Source organism: Lampetra planeri, chromosome 39, assembly GCF_965212315.1.
Source record: "Lampetra planeri chromosome 39, kcLamPlan1.2.h2, whole genome shotgun sequence".
Classification (NCBI taxonomy): domain Eukaryota; kingdom Metazoa; phylum Chordata; class Hyperoartia; order Petromyzontiformes; family Petromyzontidae; genus Lampetra; species Lampetra planeri.
Genome location: NC_136145.1, coordinates 6,885,404 through 6,910,568, shown reverse-complemented (window position 1 = coordinate 6,910,568; position 25,165 = coordinate 6,885,404). Strand labels below are relative to the sequence as shown.

Below are 25,165 nucleotides of genomic sequence, written 5' to 3'. Positions count from 1 at the left end.
GCTGGATGCAATCCCCACGCTTCCACGCTTGAGTACAATAAAAACAAGTTTTTTTTTCAATATATAATTTGAATAATGTAGGACGCCCTTGGTCCAGAGGTTACTGTTGCGTCTCATGGCACGGCAGTTCAAATAATGGGATCGTTTGTTAGACCCCCCACTGATAGATCCCCCCCCCCCCACTGATAGATCCCCCCCCCCCACTGTTAGATCCCCCCCCCCACTGATAGATCCCCCCCCCCACTGATAGATCCCCCCCCCCCACTGATAGATCCCCCCCCCCCCACTGATAGATCCCCCCCCCCTCCCCCCACTGTTAGATCCCCCCCCCCCACTGATAGATCCCCCCCCCCCACTGATAGATCCCCCCCCCCCACTGATAGATCCCCCCCCCCCACTGATAGATCCCCCCCCCCCCACTGATAGATCCCCCCCCCCCACTGATAGATCCCCCCCCCCCACTGATAGATCCCCCCCCCCCACTGATAGATCCCCCCCCCCACTGATCCCCCCCCCACTGATAGATCCCCCCCCCCCACTGATAGATCCCCCCCCCCCACTGATAGATCCCCCCCCCCACTGTTAGATCCCCCCCCCCCACTGATAGATCCCCCCCCCCCACTGATAGATCCCCCCCCCCCACTGATAGATCCCCCCCCCCCACTGATAGATCCCCCCCCCCCCACTGATAGATCCCCCCCCCCCCACTGATAGATCCCCCCCCCCCACTGATAGATCCCCCCCCCCCCACTGATAGATCCCCCCCCCCCACTGATAGATCCCCCCCCCCCACTGATAGATCCCCCCCCCCACTGATAGATCCCCCCCCCCCCCACTGATAGATCCCCCCCCCCCCACTGATAGATCCCCCCCCCCCCACTGATAGATCCCCCCCCCCCACTGATAGATCCCCCCCCCCACTGATAGATCCCCCCCCCCCACTGATAGATCCCCCCCCCCCCCACTGATAGATCCCCCCCCCCCCACTGATAGATCCCCCCCCCCCCACTGATAGATCCCCCCCCCCCACTGATAGATCCCCCCCCCCCACTGATAGATCCCCCCCCCCCCACTGATAGATCCCCCCCCCCCCACTGATAGATCCCCCCCCCCCCCACTGATAGATCCCCCCCCCCCACTGTTAGATCCCCCCCCCCCCACTGATAGATCCCCCCCCCCCCCACTGATAGATCCCCCCCCCCCACTGATAGATCCCCCCCCCCCCCACTGATAGATCCCCCCCCCCCACTGATAGATCCCCCCCCCACTGATAGATCCCCCCCCCCACTGTTAGATCCCCCCCCACTGTTAGATCCCCCCCCCCCCACTGATAGATCCCCCCCCCCCCACTGATAGATCCCCCCCCCCCACTGATAGATCCCCCCCCCCCACTGTTGTTAGATCCCCCCCCCCCACTGTTAGATCCCCCCCCCCCACTGATAGATCCCCCCCCCCCACTGATAGATCCCCCCCCCCCACTGATAGATCCCCCCCCCCACTGATAGATCCCCCCCCCCCACTGTTAGATCCCCCCCCCCACTGTTAGATCCCCCCCCCCCCACTGTTAGATCCCCCCCCCCACTGTTAGATCCCCCCCCCCACTGTTAGATCCCCCCCCCCACTGATAGATCCCCCCCCCCCCACTGATAGATCCCCCCCCCCACTGATAGATCCCCCCCCCCCACTGTTAGATCCCCCCCCCCACTGTTAGATCCCCCCCCCCCACTGTTAGATCCCCCCCCCCCCACTGATAGATCCCCCCCCCCCACTGTTAGATCCCCCCCCCCCACTGTTAGATCCCCCCCCCCCCCCACTGTTAGATCCCCCCCCCACTGTTAGATCCCCCACCCCCACTGTTAGATCCCCCACCCCCCCACTGATAGATCCCCCCCCCCCACTGTTAGATCCCCCCCCACTGTTAGATCCCCCCCCACTGATAGATCCCCCCCCCCCACTGTTAGATCCCCCACCCCCCCACTGATAGATCCCCCCCCCCCACTGTTAGATCCCCCCCCACTGTTAGATCCCCCCCCCCCCCACTGATAGATCCCCCCCCCCCACTGTTAGATCCCCCCCCCCACTGTTAGATCCCCCCCCCCACTGTTAGATCCCCCCCCCCCACTGTTAGATCCCCCCCCCCCACTGTTAGATCCCCCCCCCCCACTGTTAGATCCCCCCCCCCCACTGTTAGATCCCCCCCCCCCACTGTTAGATCCCCCCCCCCCACTGATAGATCCCCCCCCCACTCTTAGATCCCCCCCCCCACTGTTAGATCCCCCACCCCCACTGTTAGATCCCCCCCCCCACTGATAGATCCCCCCCCCACTCTTAGATCCCCCCCCCACTGTTAGATCCCCCCCCCCCACTGTTAGATCCCCCCCCCACACTGTTAGATCCCCCCCCACTGTTAGATCCCCCCCCACTGTTAGATCCCCCCCCACTGTTAGATCCCCCCCCACTGTTAGATCCCCCCCCCCCCCCACTGTTAGATCCCCCCCCACTGTTAGATCCCCCCCCACTGTTAGATCCCCCCCCACTGTTAGATCCCCCCCACCCCCACTGTTAGATCCCCCCCACCCCCACTGTTAGACCCCCCCCACCCCCACTGTTAGATTCCCCCCACCCCCACTGTTAGACCCCCCCCACCCCCACTGTTAGACCCCCCCCACCCTCACTGTTAGATCCCCCCCCACCCTCACTGTTAGATCCCCCCCCACCCCACTGTTAGATCCCCCCCCCCCTCACTGTTAGATCCCCCCCCCCACTGTTAGACCCCCCCCCCCTCACTGTTAGAGCCCCCCTTCACCCGCCACTGTTAGATCCCCCCCATTTTTATCCACCCCCCCCCCCCCCCCCACTGTTATTTCCCAATCTTTGTCCACCCAGCTGCATAAATGGGAACACCGCTGCCTATCGGCAGGTCATGTGCAGTGGCGTGATGTGTGGATTATTATCACTCGCAGCACATTGAACTGAAACTCGCACACACAGCAACCTCGTGGTTAAAACCCCAGGGGGAAATTCTCCATTACAAGGCAGCTAAGTCGAAAAGAAGTCAGCAGGCATAGCTCTCTTTCAACCACAAAAAATATTTGTTGCAGACATTCAACATTTATTTTAGGCGTTCATAAGTCAATGGAGATATGATTTTTTTTGGTTTTGCAAAATGCAATAAATTATTATAAACATTTTTTTATATTCTAAAGTCTTGTCTGAGGTGGGATGTAATTTACCACTCATAGGGCTTTGACATGGATCGGAAATGTGAACGATAGGAAATCAAATGGGTTAACATCTTAAAAACAACGTGAGCAAAGACACGTGGAAAGATCCATGCAGGGAATTCCAACGAGAGACAGAAGGAGGAACACACGGAGCAGGTAACAAACACGAATCACAGACAACATATTGACTACTAACGTTGCTAAAAAAAGGACAATGACCACTGGACGAGGCTGGTGACTGGATGGCAGCCAAAGGAGGGATTGTGGCTGAGAGGATACCCACTGTGGATATGGAGTGACGAGGTATGGAATGACGAAATGAGCTCATGTGTAGGAGTGAGTTGAATCGTGGCATCTTAGGACCGTGAGGAATGGTGACTGCGTGGGAAGGCCTTCATCCAGCAGTGGATAAATTATGGTTCGTGTGGCGATGATGATGACAGCAACACAATATAGTGTGAGGCAGCAGCCCTGGGCCAGAGATGGTATATTCCACATTGCTTTTACAGGGGCCACGTTCATCATTGCGACGCAGTGGCGAAATGTTAACTACCTCACCTGGTATACAGGAGGTCGTGGGTTTAATCACAACCCTGAAGTCTGCTGTATATTTGGAGTTTGCATGTCTCTCTCCCCGTGTGTCGCGTGGATTTTTCTCCGAATTCTCCGGTATGTCCCTCCAACATATAGAAACACGCGTTTAGAATATTTGGCCGCTATACATTTACACGTGATAAGCCGCTTCGTTGAGCTGTCATTTATGGCCAGTTCGCTTCTGAAAAACAACTGTATGGTTCAGTGGGCCCTATCTGCTAATATCAACAATAGTTTACAATACGTCGTTTGTTTTATTGCGTGGCGACTGCACAGTCATGTCAAAGTCACGTAACCAACAGGATGGCGCTCACCCCCCCCCCCGGGCAGCCTTGAACTTGTGTTGTACATCCCACATTACAATGGTGGGAACAGTCTGTCCACATGACGTGTTCATCCAGCAGTGGATTGACAAGAGGCTGTACAATGCACACATCCATTAAAAAAGAAGAATACTTTTAGTGTAGGCTCAGCGACAAACAGATGAGTGCCACTCTCGTTTGTAGTTTAAGCAGGGCTACAGTTTGACTTTGACCAATAGCCACCACCACTTCTTCTTCTTACAGTACAAGTACATGGTTGACTGCTGGGATGAGGTCACTGATAGCCTCGCCACTGCCTCATTTGTTGTACAAGGTAATGGTGCAGCCCTTCAATAGCTCTTGCTCATGCCACTGTTGGCGGAAGGGCCTCCACTGGAGGGAGTTCTAGAGAGGGTATTTTGGCCTACTCTTTCACGCTGGCCAGACTTTACCGCCCACCACACAACATCCGCCGGTCGACTAACTGTGTGGACGGAAGTTGGGGATATTTAACCGCCGCGTGGCGAGACAGAAGCCAGAAAGTCACTGGTGCTGACCATTATTACATCACGGAAACTTTGAGTTGCACCGCACAGAAAGGGTTTACAACGGATGTAACGACAAAAAAAACGAACACCTCAAAACGTCCACGTTTTTATTTGCTGTGCTTTTAGTGCAAATAATGGCCATTACCATACTACTCTTCTCCTATACTTCTTCCTCTTTATCTGACTCATTTTAGTCCATGGGTCGTAGACCAAATATATGAATTGTTGGTATATCCTGACATGGCAAAAACTTGAGTTCGACCAAAAGCTATAAATCTACGATGATATTTAATGATAAAAACACTTTTTTAAATGTTTAATAGAAATCACATAATAAACTTTTATAATCCAGATGTTGCCACTTCTTGTGCTAACTAATTCTACTCTGGCCCATGGACAACGATAGTTATTCCTGATTGTTTTCTCTGTTCTCTATATCACCGCTGGAGATCCACTCAGATTAGAATGTGCGTGAGCATCGGTTAATCAAGGACGTGTAACCACGGTTCTTTGTTGTAGCTGTGAAAAGAGGAACTTCATAGCTCATCAGATTTCTCCAGGATACATACAAGATAAAGATTCTGGATCTTTGCATTGTCGTTGAAAGGACAGTACTGTATCTCCTGTATAGAAAAACTACACTCTAACATATTCTTGGTTCTTTTGGTAAAGTCACGTATAAGAGAAACTCTAAAATAATATCAATATAAAACAATAAAAATCTCACGACGTTTCGACTGCAACACAAGCAATCGTCATCAGGTGTGAAATCCACAGCAAGAAAATTCCACAGCAAGAAAATTTGCTGTGGATTTCACACCTGATGATTGCTTGTGTTGCAGTCGAAACGTCGTAAGAATTTTTGTTTTATATTTATATTATTTTATTATTTCCCTTCTACGTGACTTTACCGAAAGAACCAAGAATATGAATCCCTGCAGTCACGAAAGCTTTAAATAAAAATGTACACTAACACATAAGAAGTATTCCGAATAATCACATGTTCCAAATCGACCATATCAGTACAACGTGTGTATCGTGACAGCACACGTGTGTGTAGCAGAAGGAATGCGTGCGGGTGAAAGTGTCACTTTCAATGCGGCATCTGTGTGTGTGTCTGTGGGCCCTGTGGATGTACAAATGCGGCCGGGCATGGTGCTGGCCACCCATGCACCCAAGTACTCTAACAGCACTCGCCCCAACAGTCTGTTGAGGTCTACACGGGCGATCTTTGTCTCCTTGTCCTCGTCAAGATCTTGTGATGTTTTGTCACCGTTAAGTCACTCGGTGTGGGGGTGGCTGGTGGCGGCTGTGGTGGTGGTGAGACGACCAATGCCGGTTCGGGCGGGGAGCTTCGCCGGCATCCCCCGCCTCTATAAAGGAGGAAGCGGCTCGCTCGCCTCGTATCAGCAGCGCCGCCTCTCTCCCTGCCGGTCACCACCACCACCGCTTCGCCGCAGGTAAAAGTTGCAGTGGAGTTGGGGGGTGAGGTGAGAGGGAGACAGAGAGAGAGAGAGAGACGGCGCCAGGTCGTTAACAGAGGGCCTCAGGTGACCGAACCTGCCCGCCGAGTTCGACTCCCGGCTACGGCGGAGCTGCGTGGTGCCGATGTCGTGAAGTTGACGTCCTCCAGGCTGGTGTCAGCCTCTCTCCGGCAAGGGCGATCCTCTTGCTCCGGCGGTCTTCACGAAATTGTCAGAGGTGGAGGAGGTGGAGAGGGAGTCGGGGGTCACGTTCGCCGATGAGACATCGTCAGTGTTGGGGGCCGCCACGCGTTTGAAACCATTGCTGGGTTTGACAGCAGCACGATGACGATGATGATGGGGGGCGACTTCGCTCTGCGTGGATTGTGTGGGACCGCACAAAAGTGCCATCAGGGCCCATAGGGCCTTGCAATGAACAACCCTGTTCGCTCGCTGTCTCTCTCTCTCTGTGCTCGATGCTGCCGTGGTTGCAACAGTTTACTGGACCTGGACGATCCAGCAGAGGTCAAAAGGTTCGATCTGCCGGCGCGGTAGTGGAAACAATGGGCAGGTGAAGTCTGTCCACCCAGCCGTGTATAATACTGGTAGGAACCACCTGGTTCCACCAGCCCACAGGGGATTATTGTGTCCGTCTGTCGTGCAGGGAGGGGCTGGTGGGGAGGGAGGGGCTGGGTGGGGAGGGTGGGGATGGGCTTGGTGGGGAGGATGGGGATGGGCTGGGTGGGGAGGGGTGGGACTGGGTGGGGAGGGGCTGGTCACCCCATGGTGCCCTTATAAAACTCAACGTTTAACCTACTCACGCCGGCTTGTGTCCGCCCTCACAGTCGGGCATATTTGCAGAATACACCACGCCGCCGTTGACCCTGGCCATTGACCGAGCAACCCAACGTTCCTACCAGCTCCCTCCGCAGGAATGTGTTAAACATGGTAGCGCGAATGGCTACGTACGGTGCAAAAGAAGCTCAGCATAATACACCGCGGTTGATTGGCACGTCGCGTGAGGTGGGGTAAAGTGTGACCACACACAGATATGGTTGAGTACATTGCAAACAACAGTGCTCTCGGATCGCACTATAAAATGTAAGGTCCACAAAATAAGTCGACTTAGTTTTAGACCGAGTCTATTTCTTGCAAGTATTTTGAAAAAGTATCAATGAATATTCCTTGTAAAAAAAAAATCGTTAAAATAAGGAGTACAAATTTTAAAATAAACTCCTTAAGAAATATTTTTTTTAACCAACGGTTTTATTTTATAGTGCACTAAAAAGTAAAAAAATAACTTTTTTTTCAGCCGTCACCAGCTGATAAGAATATTTTTGGACATTTGTAACTAAAAATAAAACCGTGGGGCGCTCATTTAATATCACTATTATCTTGATCGATGACCAAGAATAGCTAAATAAAGTTAACAACAAATGGTACTCAATAGCATAACAAAATACTATAACATTTCTAATAATATAGCGGGGTTATCTCTATTTGCTATTACTAATCTCATGATGGTGCAGTGGTACCTCGGCATACGTCGTTAATTCGTTCCAGAAGGTAGGACTTTTCCCGAAAATGACGTATACCAAACGAATTTTTCCCATAAGAAATAAAGGGAAAGGAAATAATCCTTTCCAGAGTATAAGAAATGATATTTTACATGGCATATTATACATTAATGGGGCTGTATCAAATAATTTAGACACTAATTACTAAAATAAATGCATAAATAAAAATAAATAAAAATAAAATTTAACATCACTTTACCTTGCTGAGAGAAGTTGCTAGCCTACGAGGATGGTGGTGAGGAAGGGGAGGAGGAGATGTTATTTTTTGGAAGGAGAGTCCCCTTCCATTAAAAGTTCAGGAAGCTGAAATTCTGGGGGTTTTTCTCTTTTTCTTTTCTGTCTTTTTTCTTGACATGGACCTGGTTAAGGCTCACCAGGTTTGAGTTTTACTATAAACCTGTCCATTGAAGTTTGTTTTTGCCTTCTTCTAAGAATGTTCCTGAAGTGTGACATTGTCTGGTCATTCCACACAATACTGTTCCGGCTTGTTAGAGCTTTTTGGGGGGTGGGGTTTACGCGAGTACTGTACGCGGTGACTCATCCCGACCCATACAAGTTCAAGCAAGCGCGTCGTATCCCAAGACATTTTTTTCTCGTCAAAACACGACGTATACCAAATTCGACGTATTCCAAAGTGGTCGTATACCGAGGTATGACTGTACTTAGTTGGTTGAGATGGCTTGATGTGTTTGTAGCACGTTTGCAATCATAAAAACTATTCCATGCTAAAATTTTAGTATTTAGGTTGTGAAGAGTTGGAACAAAGTATAATATGAAATGGTTAGTAGCGTTGCTTTTGTAAACTAAAGTCTCACAATAGGAAGGGAGTGGTATCTGATTTCACAATAAAAAGGTAAGGTCCTAGGCAATGTAGAATATGCGTGATATAGAATATCACGTATCAATAATAAAATGCCTAGTATAGAAATTATAATAGAAAGTTCACCATTGATCTGCAAATCTTGACGAGCAATTTTTACTTGTCAAAAGTGAACTTAACATAAGTCATAAGTATTTGAAGCAATTGAAACGCACATGTCGACTTGATTATGATAGGAACATTTAAAAATGCATAGAGAATAGCTAAAATAATTACAATTACAAAGACTTGAAAAATACCTTCAGAATAATTTGAAACAAATCTACGACGCTTTTATTATACTTTTGGATAACCAAAGATTAGATTGTATAATCTATATATAGTAATTACATGTACTGTACATGTCATTTATTTACTTGTCTTCCCTTCGACTAATATACTCTCACCAAGAATAGAAGTTTCCATAGGAAGGTGAGAAAAGAACAATGGGTTTAGGTATACTTTTGATCACTTTGCAGTCAACTGTTCTTAAAAAAGCAGTTCAACACGGATACGAGTAGAAAGAGCTAGTAATACGTAATTAGTAATTATACTCAAAACACTTGTAAATGTTCTACACTTCATGGAAAACTTAAATGGCATCATTATCATAATTTTCCCTTCTACTACTAATGATTTAAAATAATTTTTACAGACATTATATCACACAAATAAACTTTCATCAAACACATTTTTTTTAAAGCAACTCATGATGCATAACAATATTGAAGGAGCGCCCCACGGTTTTATTTTTTTAGTTACAAATGTCCAAAAATATTCTGATCAGCTGGTGACGGCTGAAAATATTTTCTTACTGTGGTTGTCCTACCTGATGACGATTGCTTGTGTTGCGATGGAAACGTCGTGATCTATTATTTTTCTACCTACGTGACTTTACCCAAAGAACCAAAGAGTATGGATTCCTGCAGTCAGGAAAGCTTCAAATCAAGATTGAACACCAAATACAGAATACATCAGACACATTCATAATACAAGCATTCACAACAAACATTCATAACATAATACGACAGACACATAACGCACACGTGTAGTGACTGACTCAAAGACACTAAGAGTAGGAGGCACTCTGTTTATTAACACGGCCTAACATTTAACACTTAGTGACTATGGTTCCCAGTCAGGACCGCTGGCAGACTGCCTGACTGACGATGCCGAGATGGTGAAGACAGAGACGATGGTGTAGACTCCAGCAGCATGACGGGGATCTCCCCACTCCACACGACAGCCCCGAGCTCCCCTCTCGGTGCCCCTCTTTTACTGTCAGCGTGGCCTGGCTCCGCCCCCGGCCACGCCCCCTTCTGGAACCTTCTAACGGGTTCTCGACGTACCCCTTCCGTAACCTTTCCCCCAGATCCCTCTCTGGTCTATCACGTGACCTGCTGTCAGTCAGGGCTGCTGTAAGCTGCAGATCCCCTTCCCTGCCAGCAACCAGCGCTATGCTGCTACATGACCGATTCTATGTCACTACACACATACTACTGGGTAGAGACATGTACACTGCTACACAGGGACAAACACAGCAACTGTAGCCTCTATCCGTTCCGCCACGCCTTACTCATTCACGATTACAGAACGGCGCTGCAATCTCGCTGATAAGTGGGTGGTATAATGCTCGTGGCACAGTCGATCGATAGCACCCTGCACTTTGAACCTGGCAGCATCAGTTGGTTTCCCAACCTCGGCTAAGATCAGGAATCACCGGTGTGTGAAAACTGAACAGGTCCTGGGAGGGAATCGGCCTCTGTGTTCGGGTGGGCCTGAATTTAATTTGTACTGAGGTGTCGTACAGGTATTGTTGTGTTGAACTTTAATCGATTGCATCGAGATCTCGTACTGTACAGGTATTGTGTTAAACTTTATTTCCAGTGGTGTTTTGGTAGACTGAGTGCTGACTGACAGAATGCGTGTGGGTTTGGTCTGCGGGGAAAGTAGCAGCCCTAGGCCATGCTGACTCCCCCCTTCATCCTGCACTGACCACGTGTGGTGAAGTATGGTCAAACAACCCACTCGGCAGACACGGTGAGCGTGGGGAGGTCTCCATCCAGCAGTGGATTGACGAAGGTGTTGTGATTTCACACAGATGCTGGTGGACAGCACAACAATGACGTGTGTGATGCAGTCAGACTAAACCCAGGGCACTTGTTGAAGGTGGACTGGGATTGAATGAATGAAATAACCGGGGTAATTTTGGGAGAAAAAAGCTGAATGCGATCATGACCATCACCTTACCAATGTGTCTGAAAAGTTAACATTTTCAATAGTTGCACATTATTACCCACGATGCCATGCGGACCAGAAACATGGACGCCAACAGAGAGGAACAACTTTAAAAGTGCACAAGGAAGCATGGGGGGAGAGGCGAGGTTACGCGTCATGGAATGAGACTGACTACCCTGACCTGGTGAAGGAAATTCCACATTCCCATGGTTGGGACAGGTCATTCCATAGGACGGACATTTTTAGTCGCTGAGGTCGTGGAAAGTTTCTTTTGTCATTCTGGTTGCTCTGTGCATCCTGTAACGTCCCCATTCCGCCTTAATGTGAACTGATGCCTACTTTATTGAGGGGTGATATTGGCAAGTAAAATTTATATTGGTTGATTTGAGAAACACCAATTGCGCAAAGAGAAAACGCATGGGTCGGGAGCAAAAGGAGAGTTAGAGACGTCGCTTTGACTGTTTTTCTTTCTCTTCATTCAAGATCTTTTGTTGAAGTGCGTGTGGTGACAAAGGCTGTTCGTACACCATTTGTGTGAGGCACTTTGAGGCCCATAAGGAAGCTGGTATCATATAAAAAGTGCCGTACACAAATCAACAAACTTGGTTTCCATTGTACATGACTATTGTTGTCCTGAGGCATTATTTTTTTGCTCGGAAGAAAATTAAAGCGAGAAAAGTGTGGTCGGAGAGATGAACGTGAACACCGCAACAGCAAAAAAACATTTGGCCTTTCAGAATAGTTTCGCAATAGGATAGTATAAGCAATTTGGAAGATTTGAATAGAACATTGCCGGAAGGTGTTATAAATGTAAGCAGGAAGTGTTGTTTAGCGACATTCGCACCCTATCCAGTCTTAGCCTCATCGACAGAGAGACATCACGATCCCAACTGCGAGTAGAGTGGTCTAAATACAGAGCCACGCAGCCACATCACGACCCACGAGAACGCTGCAATTGACGTCCTTCACCTCTCTCTGTTGCCGTCTCCTGCCTTGCAGCCAGTTCTGACTCTGAGACGGGAAGACGACGAAGATGAAGCTGCTGCTCGTCGCTCTGCTGGGGGTCGTGGCGGTGGTCTCTGCGGCCGTGGCCTCTCCTTTCCTCGACCCGGAGCTGTCGCCCGAGTGGGAGTCCTGGAAGAAGTTCCACGGCAAGACCTACGGCGAGGTCGGTCGCGACCACAACGCACGGCGCCGCCGGCGTGGCGCGGCCGTGCGCTCGGCACCGCACGAGCGTTGTAGAGCAGCTCATTGTTCACAGATGTCCACGTTGTAGAGCGTTGTAGAGGGGCTCCTTGTTCAGAGACGTCCACATTGTAGATTGTTGTAGAGCGGCTCCTTGTTCAGAGATGCCCACGGAGATGAGCACAGCCCCAGCGCATCGTTTGAGTGAGGAGATACAGCAGCGTTGCTACGAGTTTTACCCTGGGCTGTAGTCTGGGAATTGGCATTTGAATAGATTTCTACCGAGATCTGGTGATATTGCTTTGAACGGTATTACAGTATCAAGTTTATTTAGTTTAACTTTGTGTTCTCAAGAGACCAAGACAGTCGCATTTTCAAGAGTGACTTAGGGGCATTAGCCTGCCAGGAGGGGGCGATTATTGCTTTGTATAATCTTTATTGAGTCATTTGCAGTGCAACTTTATAACTTGGCAAACTTGGACCCTGACGCCGGTACACATTGGCCGACTCTTGCAAATGAAGCTGCTGGATTCAAACTGTGCAGCTATGCCAAACTGTGAAGCAGAAACTGGGCTACTGCGAGGCAATGTCACTTCCCCATACTGCACAGGATACCGCGCAGATTCGATATACTGATAAATATGTCCGGGTTTGATCTGCACCTCCGATCAACATGGTTGGCTACGCACGGTGCGAAACATACGTACATACATCTGCGGCAAACCTAAGATACGGTTTACACTTAATCCCAAATTCATCAGCACCCCTCTTACTCAGGGTGATGTGCGGCTCACGATGGAAACTTGTGAATAAGCGGGGTCTCTCTTGCATACCTGTCAACCCCATATCATTGCCTATCATATTACAGACCAAATTCAGACCTTATTGGTCACCCCGTGCCCTTATAAATCTCAACGTTTATCCTACAAAGTTCCATCGTCACAAGGGAGAAACACAAACAAATGGACAAAACATTGTTTTGCCTGCATTGAAATGACTGTACGCCATATGGACCTGAAAATTCAAATTCCCTGCACAAGAATACGGTGTAAACCGTAAGGGTTGACTGCTATGCTCTTTAGTGATTCACAGACACGAGTCCGCACTATATTACATCATGTGTATAACAAGCAGTGACCAAGTGTATACAGAGACCACGCTCATTCGCATTTGATCCCGACACAGTAAGCCAATTTCTGGTTTCCAGACGGGTTGGCAGGCTTCATCTCTGAAATTACAAAATCAATATATGTTACAAAGAAATATATACCGGATTTTACAATGTAGGCACACAGATTACCTAACCCGTTTGTCCCTTGTTTAATGGAACTCCAAGGACCTTATCGGGTGTGGTGATGAAGCGTATCACTTGCTGTACTTCAACATAAACATACAAAGCACGATGATGTCGAGATTATGTCAATCGTAAGGAAATCTTCCTTGGTGGAACACATTCCAGTCAAACCAGTTTCGTTGCAGTGGCAGCTTGTACAATTATTGATTTATAGTGAACTTTACATAACAGTTCAAGTAGACAAATGAACACACAGGCCAAGTGAGTACAGTGTTCGTGAAGGTACTATTTGTTCTTAGCGTTGTGCCCTTAAACAGGTTGGTGTAGATGATGGGTTTTAGCATGTGCTGGGAGTTGGCACCTGTGTCTTGGTTTTTCTAGGATCATCTTGTTGAGATAGCCATCCTGAAAAATCCATGCGCCTTCCCGGGATATAAAGTCCCAGCTTTTATCAGTCGCTTAACAATAATAAGAATCCACCACTTGTACTCGTGTGTTGTCTGGGTTATTTGCGCCTCAAGAGGTGGCAACTCTCGCAGGCACTGCAGCTGTGTGTGGGGCCCTGTTAACTCGGAAGCCACAGCAAGCCCCCCTTGCTGCTTGGGGTGGTGCCTCCTCCACTCCTGGCCCTGAGGCAGCGGAGGGAAATTGCGCATTCTGTTGTTGGTGTTCAGTCTCGCCACAGTCTGTCCACCGTTAAATTGTCACGGAGCTGTGTCAATTTCATTGACTCTTGAGAGATGATGGGCTGAGCCAACCACCCAAACCCAGGTTTGAACTCTTGACATTTTGTAATGCGAGTCCAGTGGTATAACCACAGTGCCGTCCGATTTTTCATCATATCAACAATCGTGAGTAGCATTATCCGCCATGATCGACCCATTGCTGAACGAGGGCCTCGTCGACATTTTTCGTGGCCCTGCGATGCCACAAGCCTTCTGGCTCCTGCACATAAACCGATGTCATCGCTTCATCTCCACGTTGTTCACCCTCTCAGACGCTTTCTTTCCTTTCCCTGCCATTTCGTCACCAGTCTTGTCCATCAGTCATCGTTCCAACTAGCGATGTGTCATATATGTTGAACTTCTTTTGCACCGTACGTGGTCAACCGCGCTTATCGGAGGTGCGCAAACCCACTTACTTTCCTGCACGGTCGGTGTGATGTCTCCAATATTCATTCGTTCTCCAATACCGAACTCCGAGGCCACTTAATACCTGAACACGGTGATGGTTGCTATTGCATTGCATCCCTTGACGCGTCGCTATGCCTGCTGTGCTGCAGGAGGAGGAGGGCTGGAGGAGGATGATTTGGGAGAAGAACCTCAAGAAGATCTCCATGCACAACCTGGAGCACTCCATGGGCAAGCACACCTGGCGCATGGGCATGAACCAATTCAGTGACATGGTAAGCCAGGACATCGCATATCTCCTCTACGCTTCCCTCCCACGAGATTAAAAACTACCGCATAGGACATCGGATGTGGCTCGTACAAGGTCGTACAGATTGTGTCAAAGTGCTGTGGGGAGATGGTGAACCAGACGTTTCCACCTTCCCTATGCCTTCTTCATATTCATGAGCAGTTTAAATGTACGGGACAACGGATTTGGCTAGTACAAGCTCGTGCAGATTTCATCACCTTGAGCAGATGGTGAGTCAGACGTCTGATTTTCTACACTCTGTTGAAAATCATGGGCAAGGGAAACACATTATGGCCATGGCAGACCACTCGGCTGCCACCACAGATATTCTGTGTTCATTTCCCGGCAGTCATATTTGTTCAAATCAGATTCCCAATTCATTGTGTCTCAGCCCAGCCACCAAAAAGACGTGAGAATTTTAGTTTTTTCACTGAATCTTACCAAGCCCAGCTCCGCTCCTGAGAGCTACAGTTTATAAACACGTCGGATGAAATACAGGCGGCAAGTTGAACTTGTAGACCAAGGTGTGTACTCAAGAGACCAGGATGAGTCACATTGGCGCGAGTGACTTTGGGGCAATTCGGCTGCCAGTAAGTTGCCGATGATCGCTGTGCAATTTGCGGCACCCTTCTCTGTAAGATGGTCCAAATAGATTCTGTTTCGTGACACGATGCCGATTGTGTGGAAACAAATTCTGGGGAAAAAAGACCAAAATAATTAAGCAAGAAAGTAGATTTTTATCAAAATATGAAGTATAAATTTTTTTCTATTTTGGTTATGATTCAAGATGCCAATGGCATTTAAGAATTCATACGTGTTTTATCTTGTTTGTACCATCTGTCACATTTTTTTAGTCTTGTTTCAATAGCCTAAAGCTATAATAGCATACGATTTGCATCTAATTTGCAGTCCTGCTAAATAATTGAATCTTACGACAATTGTTGACCCGCTCACACACTATGATAAATTCATTGAGTGGAAAAGTCAAATTAATCAGGAAATAAACGATTTGTTACACAGCTAATATTTATGTTAAACATTATTTATAAAATAGATAAGCAAACAACTACCTATAAATCACATTGCCGAGACACAAATAGTCAACGTGGTTGTTGATGATATTATAGCAATGGAGCCGTGTTCTTATCCTGTCACATCCCTGCTGAGCAAGTGGTGGCCACTCCACATTCCTGGCAAAACGAGGTGTGTCCATCCTTTTGACATTCACTTTTGACTTTTCACAGTGTGACACTCTCTGTTGTGACATATCTAGGCTGTTTAGATGAGGAATCGACTAACATATCTGGCCTCGCCTTGGGAATGTGGAACTTCCACAGCTGGCTCGGGGCAACAATTGGAGATATGAGCACTGGCCCATACTGAGATTCTGACCCTGACCCTAACCCTGATCTGAGCTTGGTGGTGCTGCGGTTGTAGCGCTTGACTCGCAATTGGAAAGTCGTGGGTTCAAATGATGGCCACTTTGTCTGAAGTTGACATTGATTGCCCTATAGAGAAAGACAATACAAATATCCCCTGTATAGGCTTAATAGACTGTTGGGGCAAAGTGCTGTTAGCGAGCACCTAATGAAGGCCGGAACGGTACACGAGGGGGTGGGTGGCCAACACCACGCCCGACCGCCTTTGTCTTCCCAGTGGCGATGTTTACACACCGCACCAAGTACTCGTTCGACCTAGGGGAGGCCCAGGACCAGTTCAGATAATCGCCACTGGTGTTGGCCGTGAGCAGGAATCGAACCCGGGTCGCCGGGCTTGTACCTCGGCACGCTAACCGCTACACCACCGCTAACACCAACAAGAAAGAAGACCACCTCTGAATGCTCCCCGGAGTAGAGAGTTATGCGACTAGGTTGATGAGCTTTATAGATGACTAAGTCGAGATTGTGTGGAGAGTGGTGGTGATGTTGTTAGCACACTGTCCACAGCTAACATCAGTGGTGAATAATATCCGGACCAGTCCTGCATTTATTCCACCCCTCAGCGCCCCCGCCAACCCATCACCTTCATCTTTTACTGACCAGCGTGGTGAAGTATGGTCAAACAACCGTCAGGACCCACATGGCATGGAGAGGCCTTCCCCCATTCGTGGATTGACAAAGGGCTGTAGTCACGTTGAAACCATGAAGCTGACGACACTCGATAACCCGGTTTTAACTACCGTCGTGGTAATCTATGTCCGCTCGCTGTGAACGCGCGTCTTGTTCAGACCGGGGAGGAGTTCCAGCAGGTGATGCTGGGCTTCAGGGGCTGGAACGGCACCAGCAAGGCCTCCCGCGGCGCCACGTTCATGGCGCCCGCCTTCTTTGAGGCCCCCGAGTCCGTCGACTGGAGGAAGCAGGGCTACGTCACCGACGTCAAGAACCAGGTACCGCCCAGTCGAAGTCACGATCAGGCGTTCATCGTCAGGACCAGTGTCTTACGATCATTATTTCTTCCAGGGAAACATTACACAGTTAACATCCTACCCCCACAATTGCGTCAGGGTCATATTCCTACGACCCCTGGAGTTTAACCGAGCTCCACTCTGCGAACCAAGCTAAGTGGGGGTTTTGCCTCCCCAGTTTCGCAGACAACACTTGTCGATGTGAGAAATCTTTGCCTTGATCCGTCTCCCCTCCACAGGGCGAATGTGGCTCTTGCTGGTCGTTCAGCACCACAGGCTCCCTCGAGGGGCAGCACAAGCGCAAGACTGGAGTGCTCGTGTCGCTGAGCGAGCAGAACCTGGTGGACTGCTCCTTGGACGAGGGCAATCACGGCTGCGATGGAGGACTCATGATCAACGCGTTCAACTACATCAAGAAGAACGGAGGCATCGACTCGGAGGAGTCGTACCCGTACAAGGGACAGGTGAGGGAGTTTGGGCCTTTGACCGCTGTCAGGGACAAATCTGTCGGTCTATTGTCTAGGAACCCCATCACTCATCTGGTCTCTATGTATGTTGAACTATTTTCGCACCGTACTTAGCCAACTGTGCCAATCGAAGGTGGATTGTTTAGGGAACCTCATCGGAGGCTGATCAGTCAGTCGGAATATGTATGAGGATCTTTATTTCGACTGGAGGAATCCCATGAGCTATGAATCCATTTTTTTCACAGATGTCCCCAGTAACCGTTACCCTCGCAAGCACCATCACATGCTCATCAGCACTTCAACATCATCAGCCATTAGATCAACAATCCACCTAACACCTGTGCAGTAGCTAATTACATTCTTACATTTTTCTGGTGCACATACTTCTTGACTGGCAAACCAATTAAACAATTCATGTTATTTGGTTCTTTCGGTAAAGTGACGTAGATAGAAAATTATAATAAAAATAAAGGGAATAAAAATAAAATAAAAAAATAACAAAAAAACACTAATAAAGACTGTAGCCTGGTTCTTAATCGGAGTGAGTGTACTGCCAGTCTATAATGTAGACTGTAGCCTGGTTCTTAACCTCGGTGAATGTACTGGCACACTCACCGAGGTTAAGAACCAGGCTACAGTCTACATTAGTGTTTTTTTGTTGTTTTTTATTTTATTTGTATTATTTGTATTCACTTTATTTTTTTTATCCACATGAATTGACCGAATGAACCAAAGAATACGAATTCCTGCTGTCACAAAAGTTTTAAGTTACAATTAAAGAATTAATATGGCAATCGACAGTAATTACTCATAATTCACTACAAAAATCAACAATTAACTTTAAAGTTAGCAATTCAATTAATTAACAATTAAACCATTAATTGCTAATTCATGCATTCATACCTTAGTAATAAACTGACTAATTTAATCAACAATAAAGCATAAAGGCAGTTTCTGCACAGGCCTTGGAATGGCGGCTCGTGATTGGCTATGGGGCGTGAGTCAATCCCCCCTCCCCATGGCCGCGTTCTGGATTGACCAATGAGAGGCCGCGCCTCGGCGAGACCCTGCCCCTCAGTGGGGCGATATCTCATTACTCTCCTGGGGGAGCGATTATATATAATTGATTCTATAAAATGTATTTTATAAAACAGAAGCCATTTAAAAGGAAAAAACAACAACATAATTTGTTAAAGTTTGCAAAACTTTTCAACAGTTTTTTTACTTGTTTTTATTTATAATGAAACATTTTATGACGAGGATTTTCTTTGTTGGAGTGCAATCCCCCATACAGATGGGGCGTCTTTTATTCTATTGTCACGAGACTCCATCAGAGACCGGTCTTGTCAGGTTGCCGTCTAAAGACTCTGTACCATACACCTCAAGGCTTACAATGGCAACGCTGACGGTTCTAGGTTTGAAGCTTTCGTGACTGCAAGGATTCATATTCTTAGATTTTTTCGGTAAAGTCACGTAGGTAAAAAATTAAAATTAATGAAAGTAAAAAAAAAATCACGACATTTCGGAGGCAACACAAGCTTCCGTCTTCAGGTGGAACCGTCACAGCACGATTGCTGTATCAAGTTAATGAGAAATTCCAATACAGCAAGCGTGCTGTGACGGTTCCACCTGAAGACGGAAGCTTGTGCTGCCTCCGAAACGTCGTGAGTTATTTATTTATTTTTACTTTCATTAATTTTTATATTTTAAAAAACCTAAGAATAAGAAAACGCTGACGGTGTTTGTAATACGCGGTGTATGCGTCGCACAGGTCGAAACGTGCAAGTACGACCCCAAGAACAAGGCCGCGGAGGTCACCGGCTACGTGGAAATTCCCGAAGGGGACGAAGAGGCCCTCAAGAACGCCGTGGCCTCCGTGGGCCCAGTGTCGGTCGCCATCGACGCCAGCCTCCCGTCGTTCCAGTCCTACGGCTCAGGTGGGCGCTTCGTTGAGGCGCCGCGCGTCGCTTCTCACGTCACCCAGGTCGGGCTTTTGGTGGGCCAAAGTTTTACGCGAGGACCTGAGCCGTGCCTTAAAACGTGTGCCGAGCCAGGCTTAGTTGTTGCCCCCACGTTGGGAGGTAAGTCAGATTTTTCCTGGGTAAGTAAACGGCACTGCTGTGAACGTGACGGCCTAGGGAGGAGGCCTGTAAATCCGAAAGGAATTCCTGAAAGGTAGGTTAGGAGTTTGGGATGTTTCAGTGGAAGAGGTTGGTAAGTCAGGTAGAGAGGCCGGTAAGTCAGGTAGAGAGGCCTTGGTGTGAATGGTTAATAGGCTTGGAGGTTTAAAGAGGTCAGGCAGCACAGAGATTGTGAAACCTGTGATGTTGGTCAAGGGGGCCCTTTATTTATTTATTTATTTGGTTTTATGCCCGAGCAGCAAAATCTCACTTAGTCTGAAGGGTTCTGCTTTTAAGATGTTTTTTTTTTCAAATGCCTTACTGAATGTATATCTCCTCAGAAAATCTCAACCAGTTTTGGGATCCCCTTCACCAACCTGTGCTGACCAGTGTTGACAAAGTTTGGTCAAACTACCCCCTTGACCAGCGCGTAGAGTCGGGGGGGGGCGGGGGAGGGCTTCATCCAGCAGTGGATTGGAAAAGGGCCATACATACAATGGGGAAAAATTCGACGAAAACATGTTGGAAAAACATCCCATGTTGAACCGCGAAAGTCCTAGTGAAAATGTGATATGTGGAAATGTACTGACGGTTATTCTGCTATTGTCTCCTACTTACGGTTCGTATAGAGCAAACGTGAGAGATCCATTTGTAAGTTTTTGTGTGTTTTGTTTATTTTCCTTCCCCGCACCTCCGATTACCATGGTTAGCTACGTACGGTGCGAAGAAAGTTCAGCTACGTACAAGTGGTTCAGCAATTCCATTGCCTTGTCTGAGAGGTGGTGATTTGCCAATACATCGCATTAGTGCCGCCATTATGATTGAGGTGTGGTGTTTCCCCCTGTGACCTGCAGGCATCTACAAGGACGCAATGTGCAGCCAACACATTGACCACGCCGTGCTGGTCGTGGGCTATGGTGTGGATGAGACCGGGCAGAAATTCTGGCTCGTCAAGAACAGGTGCGTTGTTACCAGATTATTATTCCAACCAGACAACAACCGCACGATCTCATGTAAAAACATATTATTTACTCCCGCATACAGGGACTCCTCTACATACGAACCAGTTAGATTACAGAGGTCTGTTCGTAAGTTGATTTGTTCATAAGTCCAACTTTACTCCTGTCGATTCCAAACACGTTGTACGGCATGTACACTAAACACGGGAAATGGCTTTACAAGTTGTATAATCTCCTGTAGATGTAGATACCACTGGTTCTTCACGTTCTGCAGATGTAGATGCCACCGCCACCATCTATTGCGTGGCGGTTGAACTTGTGACTCTTGATCTGAACAGGCAACTGGACGTACGGAGGTTTTTTTCTTCTTGGTTCTTTTGGTAAAGTCACGTAGAAGGGAAATAATAAAATAATAAAAATAAAACATAATAAAATAATTCTCACGACGTTTTGGCCACAACGCAAGCAGCCGTCCTCAGGTAAAGAACAGGTCTGTCGGAAAGACAGCGTCTGAATTCTTCACCTGTGGACGGCTGCTTGCGTTGTGGCCGAAACGTCGTGAGACTTATTTTATTGTTTTATTTTTATTATTTTCTTATTTCCCTTCTACGTGACTTTACCGAAAGAACAAAGAAGATGAAATCCCTGCAGTCACGAAAGCTTTAAATCGAAAGTACGGAGGTTTGTTCGTATTACTGAAAATTCGAATGTTCATAAGTAGGAGGAGTCCCTGTGTACATTTTCACTTGTCCTTCTAGAGGGCCCCCCCCCACATGGGTGGGGGCAGTGAGCCCAATCTCCTCCCCCCTTCAACGCGAGTCGCTTGGTTTATAGTCCGCAGTGCTAACCACTGTGCCACCGAATATATTAGAGATGAAAAAAACACAAACGGGCTTGTGACGCTGCTCATCTCGGTTGATGGCTCAAGAGCCAGTGGTGTACATTCCACATTCCTATGGCAGGTTCAAGTATATATGGCATTCACAATTGATTTGTAACAAATTTGTATGCATGTTGAATTTCTTTCGCGCCGTACGCGGCCAACCGTGCTAATCGGAGGTGTGGTAATTTGGTGTTCGTCTTCATAACAATGCCGATTATTTACCCAGGGATAGCCTTGCCGAGTCTCAAAACTATTTTAGCAGGGTTCTACAACGTAATGTTCGGCCATTACCATTCATGAGCGTTTGGCTTCATGTGGGAGAACCAGAGAACCCGGAGAAAACCCACACGTGGAAGGAGGTAGTACTCAACACCGACATCTCCTCGCCACCGTGATACTGAAGTCTCCAAAATCTGGCAAGCTCAGGGGGGTCACCTATCCAAATACTAACCAGGCACAATCCTGCTTAGGTGGCTGGGCATGTGTGGTGCTGGCCACGCCTACACTGAACACATGCACGGAAGTGGCCTTAATAGATGCTTGCTGAATTGTGAATATTGAGCCGTCTATAGGCTCTGTGATTATATATGTTGACCTATAGATGTGTGTGTGTGTAGTGCGGCAGCGCAGTAGTTAGCGCACTGCACTAAGGTCATGGCTAACATCATTGGTGAATATCTGAACTAGTTCTTGGGCTTTCCCTAGGCCGATTTATCCTTAAGTGAGTACCTGGTCAGGTGTGCAAACATTAGCACTGGGGAGAAAAAGGTGGCTGGGCCTTGTTATGCCCATACCATCACAGTGTGTGTCATACCTGCCCAAATAGTTGCTCGCCAACAGCACTATCTGCACCATCTGTATGACTCAATGGGAATATCTGTGTCCTGTGGGTGTGTGTCTCTCTGTGTACAGCTGGGGAGTCACCTGGGGAGAGCAGGGATACGTGCGCATGGCTCGTGATGACGACAACCTGTGTGGCATCGCCTCTATGAGTAGCTACCCACTGGTGTAATAATCATCTGGTCTGCCTGCCTCCTAACTAAAGACAAATATAATGGCACACAATTTCCCATTGGTGCACCATCAACTGCATCTGAACATCACCAGCAGGCCGTTGTGCACATATCCATCAATGTAAAAATTAAAGACACAAGCCTCAGCAGTGCAATTGTGGCCATGCCACCCAAACTATGGACCACACAGTGAACCAGTGTAATCTGCGCTCCTTCGACGGAGGAGGAACAACACAACTACACGAACTATCTCCTTGAAGCCCTCTCGTGGCCAGTAGACCTCAACACTGGCATCTGGCTCCTGAACATATATTTTCCATGCGCAAGGATATAACAGAATTGTCCATTTAAGTCAAAGTCACATTCAGGCACTTCGGTCCTCAAATTAGCAATCGTTGGTGCTCATCACTATTAGAGATCGTGTGAGGTTTTTTTAAATATCATGTGTGGGTGTGAACCTGCACAAGATCCTCTCCTAACCACTTTCCACTTTGTGTCAGACTAACCCCCCCACCACCATCTCCCTATCCCTTCACTCCCTCGCCCAGACAATGGCGAGACACAAGCGAGTGTGTACCAAGTAGGGTGCGGTGCCAAGTTGGCACAGTAGGGGGCACAGGTGGTGGTGCATCTGACGGTCATCTCAGTCAGCCAACCCATGGCACCTGCTGGGTCTGTCCCGTGACCTCCTGTCGGCAGCGAGCCTTCGACACTTCACGTGGCCAGCAAAGCGCACGTGGCCTGGCACAGGCGCCGTGGTGACGTCACCGTCACTTGGTGGCGAATTGCGGCTGTGGTAATTCTTGCCAGCGAGAGGCGATGAAACCCGTCTTCTCAGTCGTGCTCTGTCTGCATGTTTTGGGTCGGGGGGACGGGGGGGGCTACCGTTGGGGGCCAGAGAAGAGTGTCACCCCGAGTGCTGCCCAGTCTCTTCACTGCCAGAGCTCGCAGAAGGCTCGTCACATGCACGCACGCACTTGGACCGATTGCCGACGTTAAGACTTGAGATTGGAATGTGACAAAAAGCAAACTAACAACCTTTACATAAACGACAATTGAGCCACAGCAAAGTTTTTTTTTGGGTTCGATCGCCGTAAATCTAAATGCATCGTTAAAGCCGCCACCACCCGACACGGCTAATTAGTAAGGTTTGTTACGTAAACAAAACGTGGCAATTGGTTACGAGTTCAGCACACCGGTGTATTGGAGAGTAAATCCACAACATTTATGATTCGAGTACGACGTTTCGCCGGTGATTACAACCAGCTTCATCAAGTGATAGCCATAATTGTGAAGAAGTGCTCCTGTTTCAGTCCTTGGTTGAACATTTACATTCACGATACACTTTAACAGGCCACAAATTCAGTCCATGACTCAAAAGGGAATGCTTCTATCTGAGCCCTGTTGGCCCCCCCGTCAATGTTATCAATTGGTGGCCGGTGCACGGCAGGTCTCACGGCTCAGTGGGGTCGTGTGTAGGGCTCGCACAGCCGGTCAGCGCTGCCCACAGGGGGGGTTGGCCCACTGCCCGGCACTGCGCAGAGCCTCGCATTGCACAAACCTCAGATCTTCACCCCTATATAGACAGCTACCCTAGGGGGTGACCAAATCCCAATGCAGGTGGTGCAGGCAGCCTGCCACAGGCCGGTCCTTTTAGCTACCACTTCGGGGATGAGCGGGAAAGCCTCGGTCTTGCTGTTGGCAGCTTCCTGCCAGCCACGGTGGCTGCGTCTGCCTGTGGTGCAGCAGCGAATCAAGTAAAGCTGTGGTCACTGTATTAGCAAGCCTCTCCAGCCGTCCTCTTAACAGCCTCAAGAAATACCTCGGCACTTGGCAGTACTCAAAGCAGCCACATGAGCGGCTGCTCAAATGGCCTCCAGTAGCTGCTCCAAGCTAACCTAGTCACTGCTCCATAACCGCGTTTTTACACCAGCTTGCAGAGTACTCCTGATCCTACGCAAGTTCTCAACACCAGGAGTTCCGCGGTGGTGAGATGTTAACTCCCTCGCCTGATCTGCAAAAGGCCGTGCGTTCGATTCCGACCATGCCGCCTGCTGTATATTTGCAGTTTGCATGTTCTCCCCGTGATAATGTGGATTTTTCTCCGGGTCCGATTTTTTCCCTCCGCATTTAGAATCGACATGCGTTCAAGGTATTCAGCTGCTATACATTTCAACATGATAAGCAACTTCGTCGAGTTATCATTTGTGGCGAAGTTGCTTCTGAAAAAGAACTACACAGCTCAGTGGGCATTTCCCGCTGAAATAAAAAAAACTGTTTAGTTTCTAAAGTTTCAGTTTATCTACCTCCTATCATGTTTTTGTTTTATTCAAGCCATTCTTACCAGCTCATCGACTCCCATTTCCTCCTCCACCACCACTAACTCCGTTCCCTCCTTTTCTCCCTGGCAAGACTCACGGTTTCTCCCCAGGCCCCACTCTGGCTTCTGTCGCTCCTCTTCGTTCCAGGCGGTCACCGGTCCATCTGTTTGGGCTGCTTATTTCTTCCTTTACAATTTGTACGCGAATCCAGCGTTTTGGGGTGAACCACCGTCGGAATTGATCAAGCTTCGCTTCTGATTTAAGTAAATTTTCATTAGTCTCAAAATTATTGGCT

General features: G+C 48.3%; 1 protein-coding gene across 1 annotated transcript; it reads left to right on the top strand.

The window, feature by feature from the left end:
• Nucleotides 1-6,039: 6,039 nt before the first annotated feature.
• Nucleotides 6,040-24,861, top strand: LOC144731554 (procathepsin L-like). Its single transcript, XM_078612691.1, has 8 exons — nucleotides 6,040-6,128; nucleotides 11,805-11,973; nucleotides 14,567-14,689; nucleotides 16,931-17,089; nucleotides 17,347-17,571; nucleotides 19,346-19,511; nucleotides 20,549-20,654; nucleotides 22,449-24,861. The coding sequence occupies exons 2-8, from the start codon at nucleotides 11,839-11,841 to the stop codon at nucleotides 22,546-22,548; spliced, it is 1,014 nt and encodes a 337-aa protein (XP_078468817.1). The 5' UTR covers nucleotides 6,040-6,128; nucleotides 11,805-11,838; the 3' UTR covers nucleotides 22,549-24,861.
• Nucleotides 24,862-25,165: the final 304 nt, after the last annotated feature.

Bases quoted from the DNA above. Each gene is read 5' to 3' on its own strand.
- LOC144731554 (XM_078612691.1), top strand. From the start codon at position 11,839: ATGAAGCTGCTGCTCGTCGCTCTGCTGGGGGTCGTGGCGGTGGTCTCT. The intron at 17,090-17,346 runs GTACCGCCCAGT...TCCCCTCCACAG, and splicing joins TCACCGACGTCAAGAACCAG to GGCGAATGTGGCTCTTGCTG. The intron at 20,655-22,448 runs GTGCGTTGTTAC...CTCTGTGTACAG, and splicing joins TTCTGGCTCGTCAAGAACAG to CTGGGGAGTCACCTGGGGAG.